Source organism: Phyllostomus hastatus, unplaced genomic scaffold (genome assembly GCF_019186645.2).
Source record: "Phyllostomus hastatus isolate PE091 unplaced genomic scaffold, TTU_PhHast_1.1 phas_scaffold_501, whole genome shotgun sequence".
Taxonomy (NCBI): domain Eukaryota; kingdom Metazoa; phylum Chordata; class Mammalia; order Chiroptera; family Phyllostomidae; genus Phyllostomus; species Phyllostomus hastatus.
In genome coordinates, this window is record NW_025334033.1 from 18,253,386 (window position 1) to 18,266,939 (window position 13,554).

A 13,554-nucleotide genomic window follows, 5' to 3' on the forward strand; every position below is an offset into this window, starting at 1 on the left:
ATATTTGGCTCTGTATGACACAAAGAGAATGCTTTAAACCTACTGATTTTATCATACCTATGGGGCCATTGATTATGAAATAACACTATTTTATATAACACTAAAGAAGGAAAACACTGCTGATTAAGCTGCAACTCATCAACAGTCGTGAGACACATCCTGATTTCAGAGATGTTAAAATGTCAAAAACTGTGTACCTCAGCATTTATGAAATATGCTGAATATTTTTATTAAGAGATTTCATGTTTTAAAAGAAAGCGTCACGTTCCTTTTGCAAAATCTCTAACCAAGATATTTTTGGTTCTGTATAAAAGTGTCAAAGTTAAAATCTGCCATACTTCTAAAATTTTTCTCTGCCTTTTTAAAAAAGATTTTATTTTAGAGAGAAGGGAAGGAAGAAGGAGAGGGAGAGAAGCATTGATGTGTGAAAGATACATCCATTGGTTGCCTCTTGCACACCCCCAGATGGGGACCTGGCCTGCAACCCAGGCATGTGCCCTGACTGGGAATCAAACTGGTGACCTTTTGGTTCACAGGCTGGTGCTTGGTCCACTGAGTCATACCAGCCAGGGCTTTCTCTGCCTTTGAATTCTCCCCAGGAATTTAAGTCTTTAAAAAAACTTGGATAAAATATAGATGTTAGCTCGATGTAACTTTGATTCAGTTAGCAAGTCATCTCTGTACTAATTTAAATAAAATGCCAATCCTTATACAGCAGCAGTTAAATACCAAGTCTGAAAGAGAAAAGCCAGGATGCTGCCCCAGTTTTCAAAGACTCAAGAGACCTTGGGGGACACTCAGTTCAATACTCCATCTAATACAGACACCCTTCCAGAAAGACCTGAAGCAATCCCTATTTCTATTTCATAGATTCTTTATAGTTGAGGGAAAATATTTCTAAACCTTTTTGGTCTTGGACAGGAAAGGACACTAGAATTTTTTTAAATGTATTTTTCCTCACTTTGGTACCAGGAGGATCTTGATCTCAGGCTTAATTGAGACAGCCAAGAAAATCCCTGTAAGGAGAGAGGTGTTATTGGAAATGTGACACTAAGGAGAGAGGTCAGCAGCCCCCAGGAGGCTTGAGTTCTGCTCACAGTTTGGTCACTAACTGGCTGAGACCTGGGACGTTGCTTAGAATTTCTGGGCCTCAGTTTTTTCTCCTACAAAATGATTAACTCATTTCTAGAATTCTTTAAGTTCCAAATTCCTTGACTCCATCAAAATCGAGATGGAACACCCACTCCTGGATTAAAATATAACCCAAAGCAGATCAAATTTTGAAACATTCTCCATTTAGCTATGTAATTTCTGCTAAAATAATATATGTTGGCATTTAAAAAAAAGTTTTCATTGGCTTCTAAAACAATCTCTGTAATTAAGCATAGCCCATAATAGGAGGCAAGAGTCTTGCTAGTTTTAACCAGAAGAACTTAAGGATATTACAGTATATATTTTTAAAAATATAATAAGATTTTTAAATGTTCCCAGCATTTTCCGTATAACAGAGCAGAAGGCGACAGGAAGAGAAGAGTGCAGGGAGAGTCTCGTCACCTTTATTCTCTAACTTTGGGAGGTGGGGGAGGGCTGCTCTCAGCCACTGGCCAGCCAAATAAAGACCTCATTTTATTCTTTAGACATGTATCATTTCACTCAACTTTTCTTAGAATATTATAACATCCTTTTTGCTTAATCTATGAATTGCCTTCTCAAGAGCTACTTACACATTTGAGAAAATAGCTGGCAGGACAATTTAACAGACGAATTGATTTCTGATTGATTCTGGCTTAAAGTGGCTAATATCCCAATCTATCTCTTCAATTACAACTGAGTAAAAACTTAAAATAACACGTGAAACCATTAGAAGTTTTAAATAATAATCTCACAAATTGATGCCCTTGAAATCAAGTTTTTTTCAAGCAAATACTCTGCTATCTAATTATCATTTCATGATGTAATTAGTGTAGAGTTCAGTGCAGAAAAGTTCTCTGAATAAAGGTTTTTAAAGTTTTGCCAACAGACATCGAGCCTGTGTGTGTGAATGGAGGTTTAAAACATTATTCAGATATGTAATATCTGAAGCACATAATGCTAAAGAATTATATAAAAAATATGACAGCAAAGTAATCTGTTTTCTAAATATATCTTTCAGCACGTGTATATCCAAGGGAATATTATACTCTTCACAGTACACATCAATGATGCCATTTATGGAACGATTACAATAGGTCAGATACTATGCTAGGTTCTCTGCAAAAAAGGGAAATAACAGGTGGTCCCAAGCTCAGGAAGCTCACAGTCCATTGAAGAAGTCAATAATCCAAACAGAAAAACTGCTAAAAATATGACAGTGAAAAACCATAAAAGATGTGAGTCAAATTGTGGTACATAGAGGGCGGAACCATAGGCCTATCCAGGTGATCAGAAAAGGATGCTCTTGAGGATGCAGCACACATCTCTGATTCCAAAGGATGTACAGAATTTGACCAAGAGAAGCAGGAAGACCAAAAAGAACAGTTATGATAGGTCGGGCATGTTGGGGAATGAAAACCACACAGAGTGAGTCATGGTAATTACTGTGAACGTTCCTAGTGTCAGGGACTCTTCACTCTTTGAGCCAGGCAAGAATCAGTCAGAGTGACACCGAGAGAACGATTGGGGAGTCAGACTGCAGAGCATCAGTTCTGGTCAAAATGACACTAGGCTGCATAGACTTGAAGACACTTCCAAAGAGGGCCCCTAAATCTCTCCAACAGTGAGAGTGTTGTTGGACTAAATGCAAAATTGGGCCTTAGCCTGCTAACTGCTATATTCCTGGACCCTAGATAAATACCTGCTGAAGGAACAAACATAGTAGTGCACAAGATGAGATTCATTTGTATATAATAACAACTGATGTTTAATTCATTCTCAAGGTATTTTCCTATCATCATATATAAATCATGAGATGTTTTTACAAATCTTATTTCTTTATAATTCACTTTTTCTTATTTACCTCTCTTTTTATCTGCATTATATGGTTAAGTTCTCTGAGGATACAGACTTTGTCTTACTCATCTTAGTATCCTTAATACTAAGAAAAACAGTGATAATAATAAGTTACATGTAGCATTTACTGTGTGTCAGGAACTATACTAATGCATCCCATATGTTAACTCATTTATCTTTACAAACCACATCAGGTAGACCATTCTCATTCTCATTTAACAGGTGGGAAAAGTGAGGCATTGAGAGATTCAGTAACCTGCCCAATATCAGATGACCAATAACACAAGGTTAGGATCTGAACCCGAGAGACTTGGCTCCAGAACCCATGCTCTTATCCTCTATGCAACACGACCTAGCACAGTGCCTGACGGATAGAAGATAGTTGTTGATCTTTGCTGAATGGATTCTCCCACTTTGTAAATGTTTACTACAATGACAAGAACATTTTCCCCCATCTTGCAATGAAAGTACCCACTTCACAGACACTAGGTTTGCTGAAAGTCATTTTTGTTCCCATCACTGATATTCACATGCAAACCTATTGGGCCATTAGTATAGTAATATAAAACCAAGATTCAACAATTGTCATAAAACATGTTTGAAATACCTTCTAGTTCACCAATTTTTTTGGCAAAAACTTTCAGTTGTTTTTTCAGTTTCCGTACAGTCTTATCTTGTTTTTCAAGTTGCTCCATCAAATCCTAAAGATAAAAGTGAGAAATATAACAGCAAGGTCAAAATAGGTCTTCTAAAATGCACAGGAGGAAAGCAGACACAAAACCACAGAAACAGTGCTGTTAGTTTCACAGAAAAGCTCATCGGTGGAGCCACCACCTGGCGAACACTGGCAGGCATGGGAAACACAGCTACAACAAAAGCCAAATGTTAAAATATATAATGCAGTAAAATCCTTTTCAGCGTGATGGACAGCAGGCTCACTGCAGAGTCTTTTCCAGTAGACTCCATGTGGGCAACAATTAAATGTCCGTAAAATGTACTGTTACTTACTTCAGTGGAATGTTTTCTTTTAAAGGGGAAGAGGCAAAATAAATTTTGATGAGTGCAAAACTGTTTTGTGCAAAGTTTTAAGGACAGTTGAACTTATGTAGGGGCTTTTAACTTCTGACTTCCATCACACTGCAAGCCTGGTGTTAATAACAAACCAAACATGACAATGGACGCAGGACACTGACAGAGGTGACACACCACTGGCTGAAAGACAGCTGTAGAGAGAAACAGGTTTCGTAAAAAGTTTTTGAAGAGACCTCCTGGGGAGGAGCAGACAGCCCCTCAGGTACAGAGAGCTAAAAGGAGCGAAGAAGACAACAGAAAAGCATTCTGAATTTACATACAATCATCCGTTTGTAAAGTGAAATCCGATATGATTGATACTTCTTAGGGTCATCTGCATGTAATTCCTCAAAATACTGAAAAAACAGGCACAATGGATATTTGTTTTTCTCTGTGTCTTTGAAGGGAATACTACCTCTCAGTGAAATCAATTTTAAAATATTTTAAGACTTAATGAAACAGTATATACTCAAAAGCCTCTGATTTGTTACCTGCCACTGCCCTCTGATCTCTGTAGTATAGATAATTCCAATTTTACACATATACACATATATTTTCACATGCTCAGAGGAAACAGGTCAAAGCCAGGATGCCACCATTTAGCAGGTAAACAAACTGGTGGTCTTCAGTCCGCAGGTGAGGCTGTTCTGTTCTGATTTCACTCCTCAGCCCCTCTCACCAGTTGCTGCACTTTTTTGCTGCCAGCAGCTGCGCCAACAGTAGGGAGTGCAGCTAAAATGGAAGTGAGAATAATGGCAACTCTGGCACTCTTGTTTGAAGGTGGGATGGCTGGCAAGAAGCTGTGAGCCTTCCTTCCCTCGCAGGCAGCATGGGGGAGGCCTGTGAAGCATGTTCACTGGAGGAGGAAGAAAAGCCATCTCTCTGTGCTGGGGGGTGAATGGGAGGGCGGGTTATGTAGGGCAGTGTTTCCAAGAACGAAGCCTAGGTTCACAGCTGCCATAATATTCTGCTCAAGTGCTCCCTAAAGAAATGCACAATTAAGACTGAGAAGCTAAAATGATTTTGAAAAAGTGCATCATTCCCTGTATTTAAGTTTGAGTCCATTCTCCTGAACTAGCAGTCAGGGAGGTAGGAGAAGCAGCTGACCTACAAAGGGTTTTCCTGAATCTCAGACAAACTCATTAACTAGACCACCAGCTTAGAATTTGGGGGTTTACTTTATTTTTGTATTAGCTATGGAAAACCACCAAGAAAATTAATACTACAGACGAGGCTGCAAGAGAATGCATAACCGACTGGGTGAAAGAACTCGGGAATGTGCTGCCCAGAAGCGTCTCTACTGCATGGTTTCACCTTGTGTGTGAAGACAATCATTTGTAAGCAGCAAATTTATACAACGATCAATCATTTTCATATTATTTAGTATGCTTATCAATTCTTAGGCATTTAAGCATTGTTAGTTAAATTTAAGCAACAACAAACTTGAGTAATGAAATGACATTTCAAAAATAGTTCATGATTCAGAAATTTCCCCCACAAATCAGTGACATTTCAGTCACTTGGGAAAGAGTCCAAACACTGCCCTTGGCCTTGTCTCTCCTCCCCACAGGGCAGCCCCCCACAGCATGCTGTCCTCCTGGCCTCACAGGGACAGACAGGCTGGGAAAAGAATGCCTTTGGGTTTTGTTTCTGATTAATATAAAAGGCTAGTTACACAGATGGTACTAAAAACTATCTGTAATGTAAAATGATCACTAAAGGAGTAACAGAGGGATAATTCAGATTGTTAAATCATCAGAGAAAATCCAAACTATTTATTATAGATCATTACAACCCTGAATTAAAACAAAAAAAGACAAAACACTACCAGTCCTAAGTAGTTTTTTTCAAAACCAGGCTGACACTACAATATAGATTTTATATAGAAATATGGATATCAAAAGCCTGGCATACAGTTGGGTGATACCTTTCAGGCCCTCCAAGTGAGGTCTGAGAGAGCCTTCTGTGAGACACACAACCTGCACACATGCCTGGTTCATTTCTGCCAACAGAGTCCTACTTTCCTCGCTCCGTCTCTGTCGAGTAAGAGGGTAACAAGTGTGGGGCAGTGAGTTTTCCCGACAAGAAACTAGGAGCACCCTGCAGAGCTCCACAATGCCTGCTGGGGAGCACTCGGGCCAGGCCCCTGTCCTCACCAAATTCTCGTTGGTCAGCCGGGTGATCTCATGCTGCAGGCTGGCCTCAATGCGGGCCTCCGGGGGCAGCTGCAGGTTCTGGGCCAGCAGCTGCTGCTGCCGGTTGTTCTCTTCCTTCAGGCTTTGGATCTCCCCACGGAGGGCTTCGGCCTCGTTCTCGTGGCTCCTCTTCTGAGACTGGAGCTGGGATTCCAGGAGCCTGTGAAGAAGCCACACAGACAGGGAAGGGAGATGACACAAGAGTCCCTGCCTGGTGGGGGCAAGGCTTCGTGCTCACTTCAAGGGCAGGAAAAGCGAGGATGCAAGCAGCTGTGTAACCTCTGACACAAGGTCAGGAAACTCAAACAAGACCAGAGACAGATGCGAATGCTCACATTTGTGTCTTTCTGAATTGTGGACCCTGCCACAAGTATCAAGTTCTCAAAGGCCTTGAGAAGCAGGAGAATTTTAGCTTTATTCCTTCACCAGAATGATGAGTAAAATAATTAAAAGACATAGCTTTAATCTGGCTGGCTACATTTACAAACAAGCATTTAAGTTGGCAAAGACAGTACCTTTGCCACAAAATAACTTCACTACAGAGCAAGATTACAAACTCCTGGTCTAATTAAATATGCCTTTAAGAATTTCAGCATTTCTAATTTCAGGCAGAGGGTGCAACCAGAGTCCCATTTTTTTACTATCTACTCTTATCTGTGAAGAACAGAAAGGCTGGGGCGCTCCTCTGAAATATATAGAGATTTGCCCAAATCTGGACAGGTAGTTCTGAAATTTCATATAAAATATTTTAAATTTGTCATCTTCTTTGTCCCCATAAACTTCCATATCAGTAACCTAAATCCTAAAGAGACATGGTTTTAGACCATAAATATTAATATAGGACGAACAAAGTGGATCACTGCTTCTCTGAACACAAGCACACACGTCAGCTGCCCCGTAGGCAGACCACACCACTGGCAGTGACAGCAGCAGAGAGAAAGAGCATGCCCCCATTACCTCACATCCCTCACCCCACCTCTACATTCACCCCTTTTCTAAACACAAAACAAAGTTACAGTTAGAAATTAATTAGCATGAAGAAGGAAAAGATGTTCTTTTACTCTAATCCCCTTGGTTACCAACTGCTGGGCAAAATGTATGGATGCCATTGCAAGCAAACTGTTAACAGAAGACTAAACATATTTTAGTGAGTATAAAATTTCAAGAATATCTGAACCAATAACACCACAAAGTTAATGACAATGGTTTAAGAACAGAACAAAGCAGAATAAGCAGAAGCCCCTTGAACAAATAGCATATTAAGTATTTTTTACAACTTGATCACTAAAATGGTTATTTTTATGACATTCTTAAGACACAAATATCACTAGAGCAGAAGAGTGTCTGTGTTAGAAAAATGTTGCTATTTCAATTTTATTTGCTTTCCCCTAAACATATTTAACATGTTGAGTCTGGGTAATTATTTTGAGCTGAAGCAATGCCGAAAACCCTCCAGATTTGCTGTTCCCAAATCTGACCTTCATATAAGCACACAGAATGCCAAGTCATGTGCTAAATACTGCTGTTAGGCAGCATGATAACACTGGCTTGGCAAAAAAGTTTGTTTAGTTTTTTCCATATGATGGCTCTAATAGTGCTTAGTTGTCTTTAATTTCATTCAAAAACAATTTTGTTAGATTGTATTGTGACAGTTGTCATATCAGCGTGCATTAAAAAAACATAAAAATTGGTGAATTTTTGTGCAGCCATTGTAATATTGAAGATGGAAGAAGATACGCAACATGTTGGGCATATTACATTTTATTATTTCAAGAACGGTAAAAATGTAATTGAAATGCAAAAGATTTGTGCATGGTATGGAGAAGGTGCTGTGACTGATTGAACGTGTCCAAAGTGGTTTGTTTTGGCCAAATAATTCTTTGCTGTGGGGCTGTCTTATGCATTGAAAGATGTTTTAGCAGCACCCCTGGCCTCTACTTACTAGAAGCCAATAGCGGGAGAAAGACGACATACTCAAAAACATTCAAATCAATAAGGTTATTGGTGAAAATGAAAAATGTGTCTTTTATTTTACAGAAAAAACTGAGTGGACTTTTTAGCCAACCTGATAATATATAAGAATGCAGCCATATCACCATAGGCACATAACCATTAGACTGACTATTATTCCAAACAAGGAACTACTAAGTAATAGGTATTAATCTTTTCCCCACAGTAGTGTGAGCTCTAGTTGAAAGGTTTTGGTTTTCTTCCAACTCCTTCTGAGATACTCTCAAGTTTTAGTGCCTGAAGGGAACACCAGATAGCATCTTTCACTTAATGGGCAGTAACTCTTCTATACTCCATCACTCTCTTTCAGCTTTAATAGCATCGCTGAGGTAGAGAGGGTTTTTAGGAAGGTATCTGACTGAATGCTCTAAATTTTACTGAAATTTACCTAGGAAGACAATTAATGTACAAGAAATATAGAGTTTAAAGTCGGAAAGCCACTGTTAGTAAGAAAAACAACAAATTAATAACATTCCATTTTGAGGAGACAAATATAACCTGTTGGTTTGTTTTAACCCTTCATTAACCAGCCACAGCTCTCCATCCTCATTCAGCTCATGGAAATCCACAGATGATCTTCCATGCAAAAGGAACAACAATGCAAAACACAAAGGAATACGGGATGGAATGAGATGATGATGGTCAACAGTGTCACATGGTATTTCATTATTTTATTGTCAATATTACTGATTTTGTTAAATACAGATAGCTTCAAGATGTTATTACAAAAAATATTTTTGGTTAACTTTTTAAAAAATGTGTAACATATAAATGGGTAGAAAATAAAAAAAATAATCAAGGATCTACAGCTATTTTTCCTGCAAAATAAGAAATTATTCAAAAGATGATAAAGAAGTTATGTTTTTAACATTTTATCCATCTAGCAGAGTGATCTTACCATATTAGAGACTAACCACGACAGTCACACACATACAGAGAGCTGCAGCTATCGCCTTCGTGAGGCAACTTTCACAGTCCATTTCAAAGTGAAGTTTTGAAATTAATATTAATAAATTAATAAAAATATTGTTGAGTGTTTGCTAAGTGTCAGTGTTATTCTATATTCTTCTGCACATATTTTTTCATTTAGTTCCCCCAGGAACCCAATATCTATCATTTGCCACAGTGCAGAGAAAGACACAGAGGCTTAGAAGTAAGATACCTGGAGGTTACACAGCGGGAACACAGTGGAGCTCAGGACTATCTGATGCCAGAGCCCAGGTTCTTGGTCCTCCTCCTAGACTTCTGTTGTTGAAACGATGTTTACATAAAACACATTCCAGAGCACGCTCTTTTATTTTCCACCTACCACCTGTCCCTGAAGAGTTCATCTATTTGCATGGTCTCAATTGTATTATTATATGCTCATGACTTATTTATATTTCAGCCCATGCATCTCTCCTGCTTTGGATCTATGTTTTCAGATGCCTAATGGATTCTCTCTTTGGATGTCTTCCTAGCTCCTTAAATTTAATTTCTGTAAATCTACCAATCATCTCCACCCCATACTTCCCTACACCCAGACCCAGGATCAAAAATGGCATCACCACATACAAAAAGTATCTACAGCAGACACTTTAAAGTCACCTTTCACCACTCCCTGTTCCTCATTGACACATCCAATAAAACACAAGGCTTACTGACCTCATCTTCTTCTGTACCTTTCAAAGTGTCCCATTTCTTTCAATCCCAACTGCCGCCAGCCAAGTCAAAGTCACCATAATCTATCATTTGATTACAGTCATAGCTTCCTAACCGGTCTTTATACCTTTAACTTGGTTCTACTAAAATCTAGTCTCTAAGATAAATGCCAGGGTTAACTTTCTAAAACTCAAACTTCATTATATTATTCTCCTACTTAAAATCTTTCAACTACTTCCACTACCATTGAAATGAAGTCCAAATTCTCTTGGCCATTTCCCCAACAGCCTATAAACTCTGTGAATGCATTTACCTTGGGGACTGCGACTACTCCCAGCACGTGGCACAGGGCCTGGCATTAAATAAGCATGCAATACATATCTGGTAATTGAACAGCTGATGGATATACAGTGTAATCTAGCTGTTTTTATACTGACACATTCTTAAATGTGTCAGATATAAAATGTGTTATTTATCATTTAAATTCATAAATTAAAATTTAAGTTTAACCTAATACTTTAATAAACATTCTCCACCCTTTCCCATAAAAGAAGATATTTAGCTTGTGAAGTATTTCTATATACCAATCATGATACTATGCATCAGGAGACCCAGACTGTACACTAACAATAAAAATCTCCAGAATTGTCTTTCTCTGTGATCATCACTGGCCATATTCTTTTAAGCATGTAGTCTTTTAAGTTCAGAGTTCAACAGCACTATGGCTCTGTTGAGAAGGTGGTGAGAGGAAGGCTGACAGAATTCCAGAGATGAGCTTTATTCTGTGATATAACCTCAGCTACAGAAAAAGCTTTGGGAATGTTCAGTCATTCAGTGATGGTTCAAATCCTGCATTCTCAGCCAGCCCACCTAAGATTCTTGAGTGTACAGTGACTGAGCTAAGTGCCACCTGCAATTTCATTCATATTTAGAGTAAATGGAATAAAACCAGAGTTAGGATTTTCTTAGAACACTTTAGGGAACATGACATAAATGTGGTCTCAAATATCAGGGTCCCACCCTAGAAATTATAGAACCCTTTTAGAATTATATGGCTAATACGAATATGATTCCAGGTACTTCGTCATTTCTCTTCATATTAAATTTTGATTATTGAAAGCTGCAATTGCCCCTACAAACCTTCACAAATAACCAGCCTGAACAATGCATAAATGTGACTATACAAGACAGTGCAACAGTGACCAACTTGGTTTTCTTCTCAAAGCTCAAACCTTAAAGATACAGACATATATCCCCTTGATATAAAGAACTTTTCCCTGACACCTCTCATCAAAAATGCTACCTTACGTTATGAGCTTTCATTGAATATATTGAAAAAATTGGATTCCCTTTGAAGGTCAGATAGCTACTAAAGCAATGAATGAATACTTTGCAACTGTACTTGAACAATAAAAAATGTGAAAAATAAATACTGACACCAGCAGCAGTAAAAAAAAAAGAGGCTTGAAGACTAAAGATCAATACAATTAAACAAAAACGGAATAAACAGGATCAACTTACCTGTTTGTTTCTTTCAAACCAATGTATGCTTGTGCTATTTCGCCTTTATCTTTCATTTTCTGTACATCTTCCAAAAGTATTGTGGAATCTGTCATTGTATTCTGAAGGGGGAAATGACACATTTCCACATTAAGAATCAGCTCAAAAGCTTTGAATCACATACAACATATTTGTGTTTCTGTGTTCCATCCAGCACAACTCTGCCCCTCCAGAGCACCAGCTCCAGATTGCAGAAGTATAGAGGACAGTGGGGCATAGGCAGTCCAGAAAAAGAGGAACCATTTGTCTGGTTATTGTATGTGTGTGTGTGTGTATATTACCCACATTACATACATATTACATATGTTTCCACACATATACATAGAATATATGCATATATGTAATTATGCAGCATTAGAACAATAACAGGGCAAATGGAATATATATACATATATCTTTTTTCAGCAACACACACACGATGTAAAATGCACACAGCTCATCAGTTACTTTATTTACAGGGCTGTGGTATCCCAGAATCTCACCCCATCCATAGCAGAGCATTAAGGATTCTCTCAAAGACTGAAGGTTCCTCTTTTTCTGGATTGCCTATGCCCCACTGTCCTCTATTCTTCTGCAGTATACATATATAAAAAATAGGTTTCATATATTTAAAATATATGAATACTTTGAAATACATAAATAGCATTAGAACAAAAACCAGACAAGAACACTGAGTGGTGAAATGGACAAAGCTATTCTTCCTACTACTTTTTGATCAGTTATAATAAAGCAAATGCCCTAATAAGACACTGAGAATGTGATATAAAGCTCATTCTTCCATGAAAAACTCAGCACAAAAAAGGCGGCATTTCGATGTATGCTTCAGCACACATCTATACATATATACATATGTATATGTAAATGGGCAGAATTTAGCTCCTTATAAATATCTCCCTTCTGCTGTTACTCAATTCTTTTTCCTCTGTTACAGTATTACATGGTACATAAGCTTTTTGAAATAAATGTCTGGCAGGTCAGAATAACTAATGACTTTGTATAAAAAGAACTTTTCTGCTAACATTTTTACTTCCTTTTTAATTTCTCCTTTTTGGTCTCATCTGTCTGGCAGCCACTGGAATTTCAAAATTTTGCTACTGCTCAGCTACTCTGTATCTCTCATAAACAATGGCAAAAATAGACAGTAAAAACCACTGTTCTATAGTCCCTAAAAAAGAATACACTCTAGAACCCAAGGGGCCATTCTATTTGTCTAAATAGCCTACATCCGACCCTTCAGTCAACGTTTGCTCTACAGCCAGATCACACCATGAAGTGGTGTTAGTAGAATACACTTCAAATACCAGGGTCTTAGAGACCAGTTTCAAGATAACTTTAATGCCAACTGGAGGCCCACAAATACTTGCTTTTAAATTTTGGTGTTTATAAGAAACATCTTTTTTTTTAAAAAAAATCTTTTCTCCTAATGCTATTCTTTTGTGAGTTTATAAATGTATTCTTAGAGAAGACCAAGTATAACTGATAAATGGTATTAACAAAACTTTATATTTTATTGAATTTTAAACACAGAGATTTTTCTTTTTCCCTGAAAGGCATAAATTCTTTCTACTCGATAAAGGGCCATACTCAGATTTTTAAGTTTTAAGCAGTAACTCTCAAAGGCCCAGGTTCTACAATGCTACATGTATTGTCTGATATCTGAGGACCTAGCTATAGGACGTGGTTTTGAACTTTTAGTAAATTAAGTACAACTTGATCTAAGTAACTGATGCGGAGGAAAGATAGGTTTCTTGGTATGCTGCTGTTCTGACAGTAAGTAGCTAGTCCTTCCCCTCTCTGGCCTATCTCAGCTAAGAAGTGCTGGCGGCAGCATGGGATCAGACAGGCAGCCAGCATTAGGAACTAGTTCCCGACTCACTGCTCAGCCTGTCTCCCCAAACCGTAAGTCCTGAAACAGTTGCAACCTGTAGGAAAATTCCACCCTTCCCGGGTGTGCTCAGCAATTCAGGCTCCTCTTCATCCTTGGCCAACAAACCCACAGCTGACAGACGTGAGAGCATGGGAGAGCCTGTTCTTTTAAGTGTGCTCCACGTTCAGGGCCTCCCCCGCTTGTGGATGGACTACCATAACT

At 38.4% G+C, this 13,554-nt stretch overlaps 1 protein-coding gene across 6 annotated transcripts in view; it reads right to left on the reverse strand.

Moving 5' to 3' along the window:
* Positions 1 to 13,554, reverse strand: part of MYO5A (myosin VA) — a 179,798-nt gene that overhangs the window by 19,720 nt on the left and 146,524 nt on the right. For 2 of the 6 annotated variants that reach the window (XM_045822390.1, XM_045822389.1), the window contains 5 exons: positions 11,427 to 11,527; positions 8,763 to 8,840; positions 6,216 to 6,414; positions 4,341 to 4,415; positions 3,596 to 3,689 (listed from right to left, as the gene is read on the reverse strand). In XM_045822390.1, the coding sequence (XP_045678346.1) occupies positions 3,596 to 3,689; positions 4,341 to 4,415; positions 6,216 to 6,414; positions 8,763 to 8,840; positions 11,427 to 11,527 (547 nt within the window). The remainder of the gene's footprint in view (positions 1 to 3,595; positions 3,690 to 4,340; positions 4,416 to 6,215; positions 6,415 to 8,762; positions 8,841 to 11,426; positions 11,528 to 13,554) is intronic. The other 4 variants (XM_045822393.1, XM_045822391.1, XM_045822392.1 and 1 more) reach the window with 3 other exon arrangements.